At 43.3% G+C, this 19925-nt stretch overlaps 1 protein-coding gene across 2 annotated transcripts; it reads right to left on the minus strand.

Moving 5' to 3' along the window:
• Nucleotides 1–9418: 9418 nt before the first annotated feature.
• Nucleotides 9419–19844, minus strand: TRMU (tRNA mitochondrial 2-thiouridylase). Of its 2 annotated transcripts, XM_064732836.1 has the most exons (11): nucleotides 19740–19844; nucleotides 19109–19274; nucleotides 16877–16983; nucleotides 16206–16328; nucleotides 14920–15092; nucleotides 13923–13976; nucleotides 13351–13417; nucleotides 12502–12602; nucleotides 11329–11473; nucleotides 11010–11092; nucleotides 9419–9860 (listed from the first exon to the last, which is right to left on the minus strand). In XM_064732836.1, the coding sequence occupies exons 1-11, from the start codon at nucleotides 19825–19827 to the stop codon at nucleotides 9714–9716; spliced, it is 1254 nt and encodes a 417-aa protein (XP_064588906.1). In that variant the 5' UTR covers nucleotides 19828–19844; the 3' UTR covers nucleotides 9419–9713. The 2 variants fall into 2 exon arrangements, with proteins under 2 accessions (XP_064588906.1, XP_064588914.1); XM_064732844.1 differs by lacking the exons at nucleotides 16877–16983; nucleotides 19109–19274; nucleotides 19740–19844 and having other exon boundaries at nucleotides 9576–9860; nucleotides 14920–15033; nucleotides 16206–16323.
• Nucleotides 19845–19925: the final 81 nt, after the last annotated feature.

Genomic DNA, 19925 nt, shown 5'->3' on the forward strand with positions numbered 1-19925 from the left:
AAGGAGAATTTACAATAAATTAAGAAATTTTTTTTGAACTTGTATTCTTCCTCTGGTGGTTTATTTCTAAGTGCAGTGCAGATAATGAGAGTCCAAATGCCATTTCCTGGGGATTAGCAGGAGCAGGAACATCCAGGTACCCATCTGAGCAGGGGCTGTACAGCAGCAAGCAGCCAATGCACACACAGTCCCTGCCGCCCAGGGCCCCGTGCTGGCACAGGATGCCACAGTGTACACTCACATTCGAACCCTGCAGAATCCTTCAGGCCTGGGAAATGGCCCATGGAAGAGAAATGCCCTCTGCCAACCCAGAGCAAAGCAGATCACCAGGAAAGCCTCAAATTTAGAAAAGGATGTGTGAGCAGCTCGAGGGGAGTGGCAAACAGCCCAGCCCAGGACAGCCTGCAGTGAGTGACAAGGGCCTTTTGGACAGTCTGGGCTCCATCCTTGGCTCTCCCAAGCCATGCTCCTGCTCACCCAGTCCTTTCCAGGCTGCTGTGCAAATCCTCATTCATACATCTCACAAGGCACAGCACTGCACATATCTTGTCAGCTTTCTGGAAATAAAAGTATTTCTCAGTGACAACTGGCCAGGTGGAGAGAGCCTGGCTTCTGACTTAGGAGCAAAATCAAATCTTCAGGATCTGCAGTTTGGAAACAGCTCTGCCAAAACTTGCCACTAAACAAAGTCAAGTAGTTATCCCAAAGGGAAACTGTTTTTAATTTTATTGTACAAATGCATTATTTGGTGGAGCACTGAGTTTTTTCTCAAGTATTAGTTCATTCTGTGGAGAAGCAGAAGTAAGCCTCAGGCTTTCACATAAGCAGGTTAGTGAAGGCAGCCTGTGATCCTGTCTCCAGCAGTGACCTACAGCATATGTTTAGGAAAAGAGGATTATCAGACACAGGTTATGTGGCAAGGTGGCCCCTGCAGGGTCCACAGCCCCAGCTCTGCAGCTCAGGCCTTCCCAGAGGAAGGGGGTGTGCTTGTCTCCAGCATTCCATCCATTTCTCTCATACATCTCTCATGTTGTTTTGGATCCATTTAAACTTCTAGTACACAGCAGGCTGCCCAATTCAGTCACAAGCAGCAAGAAAAATTTCTTCCTTCAGCTTCATTTCTATCTCCTACACCTTTGCTGCTTGCAGCAGGAGAGGCAGTGATAATCAGCTCTCAGTCACCTTGTCCAGGTCAAAGAGAAAGACAGGCTCTGTCCTAGAGCACTTGAGTCATCTCTTTCCAGCTGGGCAGCTTGGATCTCTGTTCCATGTGCAGAAACACTGCTGTACATTTTACCCCTCCTTCTTGCCCTTCTTCAACCCATTACCAGATCAACTACAGCCCATTTGGTGGTGACACGGAGAGGAGAGACCAGAGCAGTCCACAAAATGCAAGCAGTAGGCCTGCCAACACCCCCAAAAAAGGAAATAATTTAAGAAATCCCCATTTCATTCACTTTTCCTGTCTTGATCTTTACAATGATATTTGGCCTAAGCAAATTGTAGCAAAAAATTCCGTAAGAGTTGCACCACTGACAGCAGCATGGCATGGTAAGGCTGCAGTAACACAAGAAGTCATGTAACCCAGCCTCTTCAACAACTCAGTATACCCAAATATCTTCAATTATACTCAGGGATCTGTCTAAAAGTCCTAAACAATAATTCCAGTAGAATTGCCTGCAGTAGCATTTCTGAGCATTTCTTTCTCAGCTGCAGAAGATGCTCCTGCCAAGGTCTGGGGGATCACAGAAAGGAGACCCCCATCAGCTCTGGTGAGATATCCCCACTCCCCACACCAACACCTCCTGCAGCCCCAGGAGCAGCCTGGGATGCATTTGGGCCTCACAGCCTCCTCTGCAGAGGTCCTGCCCTGCCTTCATGTTCCTGTTCACACCTGTGTAACTCCTCCTCCCTAAAAGAAGCAATTCGTACTGGACTCATTTTCCATTTGAGTCTATTGATTTTTGGATCCATCCTCCAGTTTCTCATACTCATTTTGGATTTTAGTCCTGTCCATGAGGATGCCTGGAGGCAGCATCTGCAACCTTTACAAGCTACCTTTTATTTTATCATTAAAACTATGAATGAAAATATCAAATAAAACTAAGCCCAAGAGGGCTTTTGTAACACTTCTTGCCAAGCAAGTTTTTCACCTATCTCATATTAATTGACATCAGCTGCTCTGACAGTGTTTTTTGTATGAGAAAAAAGTGTGGGGCAGTATCATTTACTGAGACATGTTCCATCTGCTGCTGCTGCTCCTTTATCCACCATGCCAGGCACTGTGTTAAAGAAAATCAGATTAATCTGAAGTGTGTGTGGCAAAGAGACCCTGTTAATTCATTATTGTCTTCTAAATACTTCAAAGCATTTGTAAGTGCCCCCAGGAACCCCCAGGGCTCTGTACTGTGCTGGTGTGTCCCCTCCTGCCTTGGTCAGACATCTGCTGCTGTTCAAAGATATTTCTGAATAGAAGAGTGTCCACTCCTTCAAACAAAGATTTTGCACACTCTGAACATACTGTCTGTCTCTGAAGGGAGGCCCAGACTGATTTCCCTGGGGACTGATGCTTCAGGGAGGTGCTGTGAGAGCCCAGCCTCTGCCCTGGGTCAGGAGACACTGCAGAGGCGGAGCAGAGTGAGACCCCTGTTAGGGAGAGACCTGTGCTGCAGGTGAGAGGTTTTCTGTCTCCTGTGCTGAAGGTGAGAGGTTCTCTGTCTCCTGTGCAGGTGAGAGGTTTTCTGTCTCCTGGCAGCTGCCACATGTCCCAGGGCCATTGGTGTGCCCTGCCCAGCATGCCCTGACTTCTGAGGCCGCCCTGACCTCCTCAAAGCCATCATTTTACATGAGGTGCACCCAGGAAATAGAGATGAGCTCACAGCTCTGGCTTTCCAGGTGCTGCCACTCTCATTTAAATAGTTGTAATGCAACCAGCTGGGTTTGCTGTGCTAGTTTCTTACAGACTGGGTTTTTTCCCCTCCAGAGATGTAACAGTTTGCAAACCCGCCAACCCCTTGGGTTAGTGTGTAGGAAAACCACTTGCTTTTGGTCATTTGATGGAAGCTCTTTGGAAGTTTAACTGGAATGATCTTGTTGGCATGTTCAGCCTGGATTGTGCTTTCCAAGAAGAGAACATAGAGTTGGGTCTGTGTTTTTGTTAGATATCCATGCACTCAAGGAAACAGCGAGCATGGGAGGTCCTGTGTATGTATAAACAGGGCTGAAGCAGAGGATCCTTGTGAATGATCCATTCCCTTCAGGTTAGGAAAATCCCACTGAATTCCATACAAAGCAGGAGCAGCTGTGGTTGGGAGCCAGCACAGTGAACAAGTTTCCAGGGGAAACCATAAATCGGCCATTGATTTTGAGAAAAATCAATAGCTTTTATTACATGTTTATTTCCTGAATAAAACAATCAGAAATGGTTAACTCCATCACTTACAGGTGCACAGGTTTCAGGGATGGAAAAGATCAGGGAAAAGTCCAGTTGGCTTAGGGGCTTTAGGGGTTAGGGTTCACACTGCTGGCACAAAATGGCCAAATGAATGGGAGTGAGGTCAGCAGGGACTGAGCAGCCACCAAAGCACTCCTGACACACAGCTTTCTCCACCAGGTGTCCAAGGAGAAACATTTTCCTGGCTGATCTTATCTAGGTTATGCCAAGCACAGTGACAGGGCAGGTCCTCAAGCATCCATCTGCATCAGTTCCCTGTGGGCAGGTCTGTGCCAGAGCCAGTGCCATCACCACTGAGGTCACCCAAATGGGTTCCACCAAGGCTGCAGCAGAGAAGCAACAAAGCACTCCTGCTTCTTGCAGAGTGTTCAGTTTGCCTCTGTGGTGATACACAGACACACCATGCATCCCTTGGGATTTTCTGCAAGCTCCATCTGGGTTAAACATGCCTCTTAGGAGGTTTAACACGGAGCTTCAAGCCTGGCCTCTGCTGGGCTGGCTTTCCATGGCAGGTGCTCAGTACTGCAGCATCAGCTGCAGGGAGTCCATTGTGGTTAAAGCCTTGGACAGCTGTGGCAAGGAGCACTGGAGCAGAGCAGCCTGCTCTAATTCCCAGGATCAATCTATTGTGCTCAGACAGTATTTACATGTTTCTCATCACTGATCCATCAGGGATGCTCTCCTCTGGCCTCAGAAAGAAGACAGCTTGCAGGGAGCCACCTTAAAAGTCATCAGTGTCAGCCCTCAAAGTCACCAGCTCTCCTCTCAGTATGGAATTCTCCTGCTTGCTCTGGAACCCAAGCACTGCTGTTGCATTGCAGTGCAGAGGAGACACCACATGAGGACACTCTCAGCTCCATGAAATGGTTGTGTGTTAAATAAGGCTCAACACCTGGCTACCAACCAGTTCAGAGATTCTTCTTGTGCTGTCTCCTTCACCCTAAAAGGGAGGTGTAAAACCAATTCAGTGTAACAATCTTATACCATAAAACACCTTTAATATTTAAACCCAGTGTAGATTATTCTGATTTATTTTTAAAGGTGTTACTATATGAGTAGAGTACTAATAGTACATAAAGTGATTTTAAGTTTAAAAGCCACACCTGAAAGCTTTCAAATTTGTAATAGATTGGTCACATGGGTTTACTACATATAGCAAATTTGCTAACAGGCATGGAGCTGTTGGCGTGACATGGCCTATAGAGAGGACATGGACTCTCAGAGAGGAGAGATAAAATGTGTGAAGAGTAGTTAAGTGACTGGATTAAAATAAAAAATAACTAATCCAGCACCGATCTGAAATCCACTAGATGCTACTTGGCTAGTTATCCTATTTTTGCATACCAGTCCATTTTATGTTTACAGTTTCATGCAAAGCCTCATCTGATGTAATGAGACCATACCAGACCAGCTGAGTTTGCTTTGCCACCAGGCAGGAGCTGCAGCAGGGCTGGGGATGCAGCCTTTGAGACAGATTTCCAAAGAGATCTCTGCTACCCTTTTTTACCTGCAAATTTCACTGAAGTCCTTCAAATGAAAGAAATGTTCCATCACTGGTTTTCACTCAGTCTCTCCTGTGTTGCACTGAGAAGGGGGCACAGCCCAGGGTTTTCCTGCTCTGCTGGTGTTCATCAGCCCTGGAGAACCCAGCAGACTGGGAGGCAGAGAGAGGAAATCTCTGCCGCGCCTGCCACAGGGCAGAGGAGCAGATGGGGCACCTTCCCTGCTCCCAAGGACATGGCTGAACTTCTTGTCACTGCTCTGATCAACTTTCACTGAAATAAAAAGAGGACTGGATGCACAGAGGGATGAAAGAGCTGGCTCCCACAAAGTCAGTGCTACATACACCTCCTTCCTCCCTAGGGGCATTCTTAGAGAAAAGGAAGAATTCACCATTTGTCTGAGAGTCCAACTTGAAGTTTTGTGATACATCTCAGATGCCCCATCTGCCAGCCAGATCTGCCACCAACACTGCAACCCCAGAGACACAAACCCAGGAGCCCTGCAGGAATGCAAAGCACCAGCGGAATTTCTGTCGTGAGTCCCCACAGCAGTTCTGGAGAAACCCAGGACAGAGCAGTCAGGTCACTTTTCTCTTGATGAATCTTCTCACTGGAAGATGCTTCTCACTGGAAGTTGCTTTTCACCACAGGGACTGATACACTGTAATTTCAAGACTGGTATTTTCCTGAGCCTCCTAAAGATGGTGCTACTGAATGGGAAAAGTGCCACAATTATCAGAGTGGGGCAGCCACCCAAAAAAATTTAATTTCTCATGTAGGCTCTGTTTAAGGGGTATCTGTCCACATGTGTCATTGTTTCTAGGACCTTAAACTTGCAGAATGAGTTAGAAGCTCTTTTGCATTGAAGAAATTACTCTGTATGCTGCAAACCTGCATGGAATGAGGAGCCCATTCACTTTCTGTATTCTCAAGTTTCTGTAGCTGGTGCTATGCCTGTAGTAAAAAGCAAAATATTTTAGAAAATAAAAACCCCAAAAGTCAGTGCTCATCAGAACCCTCACTTATTCAAAGAAGTGTAAGAATCTGAAGAATCTGGTACTGGTTCTCAAGAAAAAAAAAGAAAAAAAGAAAAAAAGAAAAAAAGAAAAAAAGAAAAAAAGAAAAAAAGAAAAAAAGAAAAAAGAAAAAATCTTCCTTTTACCTCCACCCATTCAAGAACCAGAGGAGATGAAATTTGAGAGTGACCAGGAAACAAACGACCTGCACAGCCTGGCACAGGGAACAGGGCAGGCAGGACCTGCACTCTGATGGGAAGGTGGGTGCTGGCCCTGCTGCCAGGCTGGCACTGACCTATGATCTCTGCCCAGCCCCAGTGAGAGTTTGGCTTTCAAGGGTGCTGCTCCTCAGCCAGCTCATGGCTGAGCGTTATCCCTGCCCAGGGATAAAGCAAACCCACCGAAGGGCAATTCTTCTCCTTCCAATAGACTGGATCAGCAAAAGTCTAAAACAAAAGGGAAAAAGTCACAATTACAGATGTGCTGATTGCCACCGTCTCCCAGCAATGCTGCCCACGGCTGGGAGGGATAACCGTGCTGCCCTGGTGCCTCCTGGTGCCGAAGCTGGAAATGGCACATCACCTCCTGCATCACTGCTGCCTGCCACATTGGTGTGATTATCGCATTCATCACAGATAATTTCATTTTGTTCAGTGCTTTAAAGCATGGAAATACATACAAATGCAGAGAAATTGGTTTTAAAATTAAATCTGAGAGTGTTTGATGGCCCTGAGATCCCCCTGCAGCTCACTGTGCAGTTCCTGCTGCAGAGCCCAGCACAGTCCCAGCAAAGCAGGGAGAGCAGAGACCCTCCAGCCCTTCCTGTGCCGAAGCCTCCAAGCTGAAAGGGGTCCTTTGGACAAAGAGAGGTTCGAAAATTCTGGTTTGGGAATAAAGGTGGAAGGGGAAATTGTATCCTTTACTCTGAAAAAGCCTGATCCTGAAATCCCCAGCAGCAGAGGCTGTGCTGGGAACCCTCACTCCAGTCCCACCTCATTGCCTTCAGGCACAGTCTGCACAGGAGGTTGCCCACACTCATCTCCCAGCTTCCAGGGAGAGCTCAGCCTCGTCCATAGGGGCTGCATTCAATATTCACATATATAAAAGTACAAATTTAAATGATCCATCCAAAAATTTGGGGTTTTTTTTTGCTTGTAAGTATGCTAAAAATATAGACCTACTCTAAAAAGGATAAAGCTTTATAAAAACAACAGCAGCTCTGCTCCCTGTGGTTTGCAGCTAAAGAGGGAAAGCAGTTAGAGAGAGTGAATGCTCAGTTTTGAAATGGGAGGATGACAGCCTCTCTCAGCCCTAAAAGCCAATGCAAACAGCAAGAGCCAATGCATTTACTGCAGGACTGTAAATACTGCACTGCCACAGAGCAAATGAAATCCTTCACCACACCTGTGCAACATCTCAGTGTTCCAAAGATCCTACCCAGCTGCAGAGAGAATCACAGGGCAGCCCTGCTCTCCTTGCATGGGGACACTTCTGTCCCCCAGCACCAGCTGGGGCAGGAACACTGCCAAGATGGAGCAAAACCAGAGTGCAGTTAAGACAGATTTTACACAAGCACTTCTGGAATAAAACTGCATCTGGAGTGCAATTTTTCAGTCATTATATACTCAGAAACACAGGCTTCAAATATACTCACAGGGCTCAACAGAGATTTCAATTCAGAAATTGAAATTAGCTGACATGAGTCGTGGTTTTTCAGTTACATGATCCTAATCATGTTATCACATTTTCTACTTTGGAAGAAAAAAGTCCTTTTCTAAATAGTTATGCTTGTGAGTCCTTGAAACCAAGTATTTCAAGACCTGAAAAGCTTAATGGCATCTTGAAAGTGCAATCATCTGTTTGCAATTTGTTGCCCAAAGTGGCAGAAGAAATTACCAAAATAAAAGAGAAAAGCCAATCAATTTTAAAAAGCACATGGATGCTAATCTTCTGCAATAGATATAAAAAAGAAATTTGACCTACTAGACTGCTCCTTCCTCATTCAAGCTTAACCTTAGCCAAATTCCAGCCTTGGCAAAGGCTGTGTGAGCCGTGGTGTCAGTGATGGTCCCGGGTAGGGAACATGGCTGCCTGACCCCAGCACCAACCTCTGCCCCCAGCTCACCCCTTTACCTCCCTGGCTCCAAGCTGCTTGGAAAGGCTGTTTCAAACACGCAAGTGTGGTGTAGCTGCTCATGTGCAGCCTCCTGTGAAGCACCCCTGCAAGAAGCTCTGTGCAATCTGAATTTCACAAATGCCCACTGACTCTGAGCTCACAGCAGTGTGGTGAGCTAGGGAAGAGCAGCAATCACTCCATCATGTCCAAGGGCTTTGCTTTCACCATGGCCAGAGGCTGAGCTGCAGCCCCCACCTTTCTCAATGAGTCTGCACTAAGCAAACATTGTTCATGTTCACCTCTACGTCAGATGAGGATTCTTCAGCAGAACCATGAGGTTCACTTCTGATGATAAAATCCAAAGTCCTCTGAGCCTCTAAAGTGAACAGAGACCATTACTGGAGAGGTTTCCACCAAAGAGCAGCATGATACTTCTGAATTTAGCAGTAGCCATCCTGGATTACTGCTGTGTCCAGTGCTTAAACCAGAAGAGGGAAGCAGAGAATATATTAAAAAGCCTCTGTTCTGCAGGTTCTGTAGCAGACATTCATTGCATCCAGTGCCAGCTGTGCTACAAGCAGGACAAGGTTAGCCTGTCCTGCTGTGAGGCATTGGCTCAGCAGCTCTCAGCAAACCTGGGATCTCACTGCCAGCTAAAATCTCCAAATTCTACACCACCAGGAGACCTGCTCCTGCACAACTACTTCAGGAACAGTTACCTTTCTACTACCATGCTGAAAGACAGGAATTCATTCTTGCTAATTTTCTGCAATGAAAGTTTACTATAAGCTTGAGGTGTCTTCAATACGTACCCAGTCCTTATAAACCTATCTAATTCAGATGAAGCATTCAGCTCTTCCTAAGAGCACTCAGTTTTGAGACATGGCAAGATTCAAGCATTATCAGGTCTATATTAAGCTTGATCCACAACAAGGAAATCCCTGTGAATTTGCATTTTTCTCAAGCACAACAATGCATTCTCTTCTTCAGGACACAAACCAAACAGCCTAGACCTCAGCAGTTAACAGAAAACCAGTAAGTTGTGTGAAAACATTTAGCATTCAAGACTGTTAAGCCCCTAAGATTTGTAGCTGTTTTATGTAAACATCTGAAGCAGCTACTTAATAGAGCTGAAGAATCCAAAGCATTTTTTGTAAAACTATGGAAAATGAAAAATAAGTATCCGTTGCCTGGAGTCCATTCAAATGCTGAATTTAAACATCATTCATTCCTCTTCCAGAGTTCAAAGTATAAACATACACCTAGTCTAAAATAACATAAGTACTTTACTAAGGACAGGTACCTTTAAGTAAGGGGGAAAAAAGCATTTCACTTACATATGAGAGACAGATTTATTATTCAGCCATGATTTTTGTATTAAAATTCCTGTATGTGTTACTGTTATTACAGAACACCTTAGGACATCCCTTGATACATATTAATATAAACAGCACCATACATTCCAGCAGAATTGCACCAAACTGGCTTTAGCTTTAAACTCCTCCAGTGCTAACAGTCAAGAGCTGGGACTCTGCTTAACTGCCCTTATGAACCACATTTATTATAGTTTTTATTGTTCTCAGGCAGCAAATTCTCCCAAGTCCTTCAATAAGCAATCCCAGGTGTCATGTTGCTGGTTCTATTTTGTCAATCTCCTCCTTCTTGGGGCTCTCCTCTCGGTTTTTGCCCTGTTGCAAGGTATACACTGATGGGCCCATCCTCAGGATCTTCCCACTGCCCAGGCACTCATCTCCCTTGTAGAACACAGCAAACTAGGAGATAAACACAGGGAGAGTCTTTTTAGCAGCTGCAAAAACCACAGTGAGCAACTTCAGGCTGTGCAAGACCTGCTGGACAGCGAGCAATTTTTATCTGTTCTGTCTAAATCTTAAAAAAACCCTGAAACAAACAAAAATCCCCAAATTACAGAGGATTTGTAAGCTCACATGAGTGCAAATTTATAAACATGTTGGTGGAAATTTCATCATGAACTTCTACAAGGCTATCTCAAAACTCTTCAGTCACTGAGGGAGAGTGGATTGCGCTGGGAAGTTTCCTTTCCAAAGGGGTGACATATGTAACATCATCTGTGTCTTCACTTTATTTTTCCCCAGAAAACTGTGGTGGCACTTGGTAAAACATGAAGGGGGCTAAGGACTATGGCAGCAGGAGCTCCCTGATGTGCTCAGCAGGTTCCTGCAGGAGAGGGGAGCCCAGACCCTGTCTCTCTCTGGCAGTAAGAGCCTGGCTACAGGCTCAGCAGCTCCTGGCACTCAGGGGATTCTCATGCCTCCCACAAGCTCTGCCTGGATTCTTCTCAGATAATTTCCCTCCTGATATGTTCCACAGGCCCCCAAGTATCGGGGAGGGTGGGTGGAATGTAAGAGAAGGGATGCAGGGAATGCTTGAGAGCCAGTGTGTTGGAATGTGATGGAGGATCTCTATATTGACAGTGTTAAAGGCATCCCTTTTAGGGACAGCACCTCCTCCCAGCTCTGTCTGGGACAGTGGAATTCACCAGAGTATCACTACACAGTGAACACTAATACAGTGATACACTACACAGTGATACACTAAACCCATACTAAGCAAGCAATTACCAAATTAATGCCTTTCAAAATCTCTTTCTTGCAAACAACAACAGCTTCAATTTCTGCGTATACAACTGATTACCAAAGATGTTTCTATGTATTTCTAAAATTCATAAGCAAGTGTCTTAGACTACATAGATAACAACAGATCATTTGACACTAGAAACAATCTCCCTTAAAACAGCTGATAAACAGTCAAAATAGAGCTAACCACTCTCACATGCAAATAAATTAATTACTTTGCTCCAGTTAATAAAAAAGCTACTCTGATTTATTAGCCAGATAAGGTAAAACACAAAAATGGAAGGAAGAGCACTTCTAATAACTCACCTGTCCAGGTGTGATAGCTCTTGCTGGCTTCACTAGTGTTACCCACACACTCCCATCTTGGTTTAGAGTCAGGACACAAGGCACTAGAGCAGAAAATGATCAAACACCTGACAGTTAACCATTATGTTTACATTAAAGAAGGAAAACCAAGGCTAAACGGATCTAAGTAATGATACTACTGTACAGAATTGGTTTTTAAGACACTGCAGAAACAGGAAGGCCAAGCCAAAGCCAATCCACTATTGCCGCAGAACTGCACAAACACACTATCAGAGTTTCACAGACTGAGTAAGACAAAAGGAAAAGAAGGTTTGACTACCCAGTGCCATCTGGTGCCGAAATCTGAAATGACATTCCATCATCTTCTCCCGGACCAGCTCTGCCGGCGGCTCCTCTGCGATCCAGTGCACGCGGTTTGTCCGCAGCAGCTCTCTGTACAGGGCGGGGTGATCTCGTGATGGTGCCTTAAAACACATTTGTTCATTTATTGCTGATGGTTCTGCCAAAGAGCATGTGACTTGCAAAGTGAAGCATGAAATGCAGAATAAGCATCAAGCCATAGCAAAGTGAAGGCAATATGAGCAAGAAAGCAAACACTTATTAGCACTTACATTAAGCTAAAGCAAGCCTGAATTATTTGTCAGACTCCTACTCCTCAGAGTCAGTCTCTCTTCTTGTCTGCTTTTCCCTCCACCTGCATTTCTGACTTCTCCAGGCTGAGTTCAGAAATCTGAACTTCTTTATCCTGTCACAACAAGATGCTGCCTCCCTCCCTCTTCTCCAGCTTCCCAAATGAACCCCTCCCCAGCAAAGGCTTTGCACAAACTTGCTGCAGTTAAAATTTTCCTTAGTGCTCCTGTCTGTTTCATCTCAATTCTCATTTGATTATGGTCCCCTGCACTAGCACATCAACAAGTAGCAGAACACCTCATTATAATCACATCAGTATCCAGGAAACATAACAACTGCATGAACAGGAAGCAACATTATCAATGCTAGCAAGCTGCAGAACTCTGTATCACCTCATACAATTAGCCATTAACATACCAATTATTTATTATTTATCATATATGTTCTGCCTCAGCTTTCAAAATTATAAAACTGTGTCACTGACTCCTCATTCTTTGACTAGAAAAACAAAGCAGCAATATATCACAAACCAAGGTAATAGACATTTTATAAACCACATCATAATAACTAAGATAAAACCCTCATGCTTTAGAGTAGAAAATGAGAGTTCAGAGATTGGCTGATTCTTTTCAGTATTTGCCCTTTCCTTTGAAAAGCTCTATGCCAAAATCTAAAACAATTTGGTGCTCATGAAAAGCCTGTTTGGAAAAGATGTTTCATATCTGCTGACGCTAGGCTAGTTGGTTCTTGTTTTCCCCAAAGGAAAGCCAAGAATTCTGCCCAAGTTAGGCCATGTTCCATACAGCAGCAGTCACAAAATGCATGCATTAGTCATTTGCAAAGCCAGTGTTAATTAACTCACCACAAAGACATCTCCAGTGCTGACATCTTTGTCTACAACAAACCAAGCATCCTTGAGCCCTGCCAGCCGAGCCCTCTGGCCTATCGTGAAGAGGAACCAACCTAAAGAAATATGAAAATGGAATGCTGCTAGCAACTTTTCAGCTTTTACTCTCAGAAGAACACATTAAAGTCATTTCCCCAAAACTTTACCACTAAACAAAGAATAACAAACCAAGCCGTCTTAGAGAAGAGGACCAGCCACAAACTAAACTAACATTTACTTGAAATTTCATCTGTACCTGTAATGCAAACTAAAGATTACAACTTTATTTATTTCAGTTTCAATTTGTGGGTTATTCAGTCTCACCAGTCTCTCTTACTTATATGTACCCGTATAACATCCTGCTATCAAAAATTACTTGGGAGAGGAACTCAGTTCTGGCAGCTTGAACTGAGGACAGCAAAGGAAGAAAACACAGGAGAAAATTAGAAGTTGCCCATGTTGGTCCTTCTGTGCACCTCTGAGGTGCGTTTTCTTCTGCAAAGTTTAGGTACTAAAGAATATGGAACTGAAGCACATTCATTTTGAAGGAATTAAGTGACAATGGTCTCTTAGTATTAAAATAACAAATACTCAGTATCAAAAGAGTAACCCTAATAATTATTTGCTTTCTTGCAATATGGAACAAATATCCAAGAATCAGTTGTAGTTCAAGGCTCTACTATTGTATACAGCAAATTTTCCATGGTTTAACAGAGCAAAAACCTGTAGGCTCCTTTGGGATTTCCCAAAATTTGTCCCTCCAAATAGAAGTGGTATTATTTCATTTATCTAAGAGTAAGTTATTAAGGTGGGTTAGCCAATTACCTTTGTGTCTTCCCATCACCTTCTTATCTTCAATGGAAACAAAGTTACCAGGTTGAGGTTCCAAATACTAACAAAGAGGAAGAGGTAAGTGACAAGACAATCCAAGAAAACCTCATAGCATATTTCAGATTCTGTCACTGCAAACAACTCCTCAAGAAGCAAACTCTGCCCAAGCAGGTTACTGATTCCTTGATGCTGCTCTCAGAGAAAAGCAGGAAGGGCAGTCCCTACGAGCAGCAATTCCAGGCTTCACTTCCCCCACCCTCACATATGTCAGGAGCAGCAGGATCCAGCACTGTGTCCCTCTCACATTCCAACCATTTGTCAGAGCCTGGCAGGCACAGGAGTGCAGTTCACTTCCTGTGCTCCAGAAAATGACAGCTGGTAGAGGGGCAAGATGCTTCCAACAGGCTGTGGGTGTCAGTTTTTAACGAGGCTGGGGGCTGCAAAGGGAGGTGGGACATTGCTACTTACAGTGGGTCACAAGCTGCTTGAGATTTTTCTGTATACAGTCTTTTAAAAACTGGACACCAGAACAAGACAAAGATTGTCAGAGATTTAGTGTTGCTTACCTCAAGAAGGAAATTTTCAAAGTTTCTTTCACCAATGAAACAGACCCCCATACTCTGAAAAAGAAACATGGAGTTGAATACACAAAAGCAGAGAAAAATACTTGAAATAATATCTATTAATAATTTGTCCAAGATTTTTTTTTCCTTCCCATGTATCCCAAACTACCCCAGGAATCTCATAAACAAATCCACAATATCATCTGCAACACAGGCAAACTAATTCTATACAGAATCAGTGAGAGCTGTAAGAAGTAAGAGGAATAATAGGAAATATAACATCTGTTCAATAAATACATTAACCTTGGTGACTAGGTTGTACGTATTTTAAAACAGATGTCTCTTTCATATTAAAGTACAAAAGTAATAAAATGATACAGTGATGGTCCATCTCTTGAAAAAAACCACTTTCAGAACCAAACAGGCTTTTCTCTTCCTTCCAGTTACTGCTGACATTCTTCACTCACTCATTTACTGAGGCTGAATAATAAACATGAAAAGCAATCAAGGCAGCATCAGCAACATAATTACTGCCTGCATTACAGCTTTTAAGACCAACTCATGAAGTCTTAGCTCTCAGAGAATCATAACTCTTTTTTTTTAAAGAGTAAATGTAGACAAACAATATGATCCAATTTCTAAAGACATATTGAGAAATAATTTTAAGTGAAGAAGCTCTTAAAAGCTATGGAGAATAAAAAAAGCTTCTCCCTTGCTGTGACAGAGGATGTTTTTCTTTATGCTCATAGCATCCTACACATTCACCTTCATTCTTCTGAGATACAACAGCAGACAAAATACCTGCAAGCTAAAATACACAACTAACCACAAGCTCCTAAAGTACTTTTAAGGAAGTAGCCAGCTATGAAAAATGCTTCCCAACCCTTTACATTATTCTTTTTCATCAGAAACGGATGGGTTGTCCGAGGTTAAAGTTCAAAAAGTTCAAAAAAGTTGTTTTAGAAAGAAATACAAATAAAAGTGTTAAGTGTTACCATGCCTCTTTTTTCTTTAGCACATGATGAAGGTCATGTTCTGCTGCTATCTTCTTTACAAAAGTTTTTGTTAAATCCCCTAAAGGGAAGATGGTTTTCTTCAAAGCATCCTGTGAAATCTGACTTAGAAAGAAGGTCTGGTCCTTAAAGAGGTCAGCCCCTTGAAGGAGTTTCACAGCTGCAAAGTGAAACACATAAGGCATCTCAACATAACTACTATTACTAGCTCAAATTGATTTTGTTTGATAATCAACATTTCTGATTTATTATTTTCAAATACATGTTAATAAAAACACTTGGATATTTTCTTATCACTAAAAAGATCAAGAAGATTTTGTACTATGCAGAATCCCACAAAGACTTACACTGCCTCATCTATTTCAATAGTGCACATATCATTGGCAAGGACATTGACAATAGAAAAAAAACAAAAACAACTTTCACATTTCCTGTGAAACAGAGAATGAAGATTCAAATACCTTGGAATGTACTGTTCTTCAGAAAAACACTGTTTTGCTCTGAAATCACCCTACTAGAAATCAATGATTTGAACAATCAGTGGAGTTATTACCAATGCCCAGAGATGAGTTTGACCTTTTTCTTTACAATAGATGAAATCTCCTGATTACCCACATGAAATAGAATTGGTACAGTTTTTCAATCATGTTCTGGCCCCTCTCTTTAAAATTAATAGCTCTGCAGTTGTACAAACACTATTTATGTGTTTCTTGACTCAAACACAAACTGGAGGCCAATAGCTCAGTTACAACTGGTGATACAAAATCTCAGTCATGGGGCAAGGAAGCCCAACAGAGCACACAACATCTGCAAACCACAGTCTGGCACATGTACAGACCATAGGTCCAGCTGGGGCCACTTCAACTTTCCAGAAGTAAAATTAAAACAAAGAAAGAAATAAACCCCTTTAAGTCCAGGGGTGGACAAATGAAAGTAGGGAATCTCTAATGTAAAATCATCACTGTGGCAGCTTTGCATAGCTTTACTTTACAAGTTTTTTTTCCCTTTGGGTATATAGCATGCTTCTCACCATATATCAGACATTCATCTGACTCTTAAAACAAGAAAAAGTAATGCTTGACAAGGCAGGGTCATTTTCAGTAATATAAACGCCCTTGTTTAGCACAAACAATCACCTACAAAGGCTGGGGTTTAATTGGTAACCATTGTGTGTAAGGTCACAAACATCCCTGATTCTGTATGTATGTACCAAATACAGTTTACATTTCTCTTTCATATGTAGGACAAAACATAAAATGAAGACACAACTTACTATTTCTAACTTCAAAACGGTTTCTGAAAAGCTTCTGTGGTCTTTTAGTATGTTTCTGTTGAAACACTTCCTCATCCTCCAGTGAGGTCCTGGCATAATGCCCAGTAGCAATTGCATCTGCTCCTATAAGGAAAGACAGAACATAAAGGCACAAACCTGAAAATCACAGCTCAAAACACAATTGCAAACACACAGTAAAACAAGCAGAAAGCAATGAAAGAAGAAAACCTGAAGAGAAGTCTTATACTGACAATAATCATACTCCTGCTATTTAAATAATGCAAACTATTCACCAGCATGCCAGCACTTGTGCTTTTGTACTTTAAGGACCACCTAAGAATGTAAAACTTAACGGTCAGGTCAATGCATGTCCCTGAAATAAATCTGTTCCTACATATGAGCAACCTAATCTAGTGGAAGATGTCCCTGCCCAGGGCAGGGGAGCTGACTAGATGACTTTTAAAGGTCCCTCCCAACCTGAACCATTCTACGATTCTTTATGTAAAAGCAACCTTAAAATCAAATACTTTGCAATGATTGACACACTCCTACAGAAATATGAGTTAGGCATGCACATGAAGTCATGTATTTCCCCACCTTTTAAAGAGTTTGTTTCCTTTAAGCATTTCCATGGCACACACTCTGTACTGACACACTTGAAAATGCCTTACCAAGGTTATCCATAGCATAATGCAGAAAGTAGTTGAATTTGATGTGCTTGTTACACAAAATATCAGGATTAGGTGTCCTTCCCAATTCATACTCTTTTAAGAGGTCACTGTAAAATAAAGACTTAAATCAGAATCATTAACATACATCATACTATCAGAAACTGGACAGTGTTCAAATATGAGAAGCTGAGTCCCAGTCCCAGAGAACACTCAGTCACCATAAACATTTTATGTCAGAAATAAAATATCCATTAGATTTTGCTGTGCAAAAAACCAATGTTTGGAAGATTTTCTACAAAGTGCACTGAGGACAGGGTCAAATTATCACTTACAATCTTGTAACCCAGATGTGGCTGTCCACTGTGTACATCCTACTCATCTCTCAGGGAACATCTACCTTCAGAATTAAACAACCCTATTTATTTTTTCAGTGGGACACTTTGGTGGTACACACCAGGAGAGTCTCAGCTGAACAGACAGTAACTTCAGCTGCAATAATTTCACCACAAGCAGTCATTCACGGGGCCTAATTTTAGACACTTTTTTCTGTCTTTTTTTTTCCCCTGTCTAGGAATTATAAGTTTCTCGAAGTTATGTTGTAGTTTTACACTGCTGCATAATTACTTAAAAACACTGAAATAATAACTAATGAAATTAAACCAGCATACAATGATACCCTGAGATATCAAAAGGCCTTATCACTGCCTCATTTTGTTTGCCAGGTTGTTGTCAGCAGCCACTGCACTCAAGAAGAACTGAGGGCACAAACTGGATTTAAAAGGACAACAGCAATCCTATTATTTGGCTTTACTTTTCTCATCTGAAATAGAATCAATTCATTCTTCTTTACCATGTGACACTACATTACAAAATAGAAAATAAAGCAACATGTTTCTTATTTTCTCTAATTCCTTTTTAAAAGTAATATTTAACAACTTGTACTAATTCAACAACTCATACTAATAATTAAATCACCTGGGTCTACCCAGAGCTGCCTCACACCTGTCTCTTATGGTAGCCCAGGAGTTCTACAAAGGAGTCACCCCAAAGCCACCCTCACAGCAATTCAGAGCTTCTGGTAAAGCACAGAGCCAGAGAAGGGGCAATGAAGGCAATGTCTACTGGATCTCTCTCTGACAGGATGAACTGAAACAGGCTTTGCATAAATCATGGGAAAGAAAATACCTGGAACAGTCCTCGTGATAAAAGATGTTTTATGGTGAGTAACTCTTTAAAGAGAGATCCAGAAGAAGAGTAAATTTAAGATCAGCGATGACAGGAAAGAAAAAAGGATTCTGAAACAAACTAAGACACTTGTAACAGAGTGTTAGGAAACACTGTATTTACTAACACACCCCAAAGAGTTTTGTAGCACTTATTCATTCCCTTACACCAAAAAGGGAAAAATAGAGTGAACTTTCCCAGAAAAGAGCTGTTTTGCTGTTTTCTTCACTGACTGTCCAAAAGTTTGGTGCTCAGCTCTATGCCATTTCAACATGCAGCATGACCAGGTTATTCCTCAGTTTCATGTAAGGTAATAACAGCACTACTTAAAGGGGGATGATGAAGATCAGGGAACAATTTTTATGTACTTTTGTCCAGTGCATAAAGATAAATTATGCTGTTATACCAATGTGCCCCTTCTTGTCCTATCTTCCACAAAAATCTCTCAGCTTTTCCTATGTAGAACTTTGCCTAAAGTACAAAAGATTCACAGAAAATCTGAGCGCCCTCTTTAGAGAACAGTTTCAGATTTGTTCTAAGTTTAAAGAAGCAAGGCTAGGTCACAATCATTTTGTGCTAAACTGGATTCAGCACACATTACGTAAAATGCACTCAGTTACACACACAGTGACAGTAACAGTACCCCATTAAATAATATTTTTTTCAAGTTGCAGTAAGGTTGGGCCAGTACATCAATACCTGAAGAAAAGCTGCAACAAAGCAATTGCTAAACACTCACACAAGCAGAAATCTCTTACTAAATAAAAAAAACAACACATTAAAAGCAAAATATAAATTCTGACCTTAAATACAAACAAGAGAAAAAATAATTCCTCAATATTTAACAGACTTCAGGGCTTTCTCTTAGCATTGATAAAACTGCAATGAATTGCCATTGCTCATTATCTGTCCATTCTTCCTTTTCATTGTAACACAATACCACATATATATCAGTATATTATATACCACAATATATTGAAAGACCAGCTATTGTAAATGTGTTTCTACCTGAATACTTCATTCCAGTATTCCTTCACGTAGGAAACCTGGTGAAAGGGGATATCAAGCTTCTGGCACACCCGATAAGCATCTTCACAATCTCTGTCAACGGAGCAAGCTCCCTGCTCATCCAGGGGGTCCCAGTTCTTCATAAACACCCCTGTCACCTGGTAGCCTATGAAATGAAGGCAAGAATGGCTCAGAAAGTGAAGTTCTTACAGCCTGGACACAAAGTCAGTGTTTCTCAAGAATGGCTTTAGTAACTGCATCTTACCAAGGACGTGAGCAGCCCTGTGCTACGTTTTACAGTACGGTTACTGCATAGCCGGTTTTTGCTCTCGGAAATAGCTAATCCAAGCTCTGACAGCAACCTCGGGCCACGCTAAGTCCCATCTCCCGCCCGCTCTTTCGGGCCGCTCGGCCGCCCCCGCGGTGCCCGGCTCCCCGCGCTGCCCTGCCCGGCCTGGGGCCGCTCCACCGGCCCGAAGGGCGGCCGAGCGCGGGGGAGGCGGCCGGACCCGGCTGCGCGGGGACCCGGAGGGGAGGCGCGGGCCCCGCAGCACGGCCCTGGGCAGGGCCGGGCCGGGCCCCACCGCCCCCGCTCCCTCCGCCCGGCCCCGGCCCCAACCCCAGTCCGCACCTCGGCGGCGCAGCAGCAGCGCGGCCACAGCGCTGTCCACGCCGCCGGACACGGCGCAGGCCACGCGGCGCGCCTGGGCCGCCAGCATCGCCCCGCCGCCCTTCCGCCCGCCCCGCGCCCCACTGCGCCTGCGCGCCGCGACGGGCACGGCCGGGCCGGGCCGGCCTCGGGGAGCGCGCCGGGACA

The sequence above is a fragment of the Zonotrichia leucophrys genome, chromosome 1A (genome assembly GCF_028769735.1).
Source record: "Zonotrichia leucophrys gambelii isolate GWCS_2022_RI chromosome 1A, RI_Zleu_2.0, whole genome shotgun sequence".
Taxonomy (NCBI): domain Eukaryota; kingdom Metazoa; phylum Chordata; class Aves; order Passeriformes; family Passerellidae; genus Zonotrichia; species Zonotrichia leucophrys.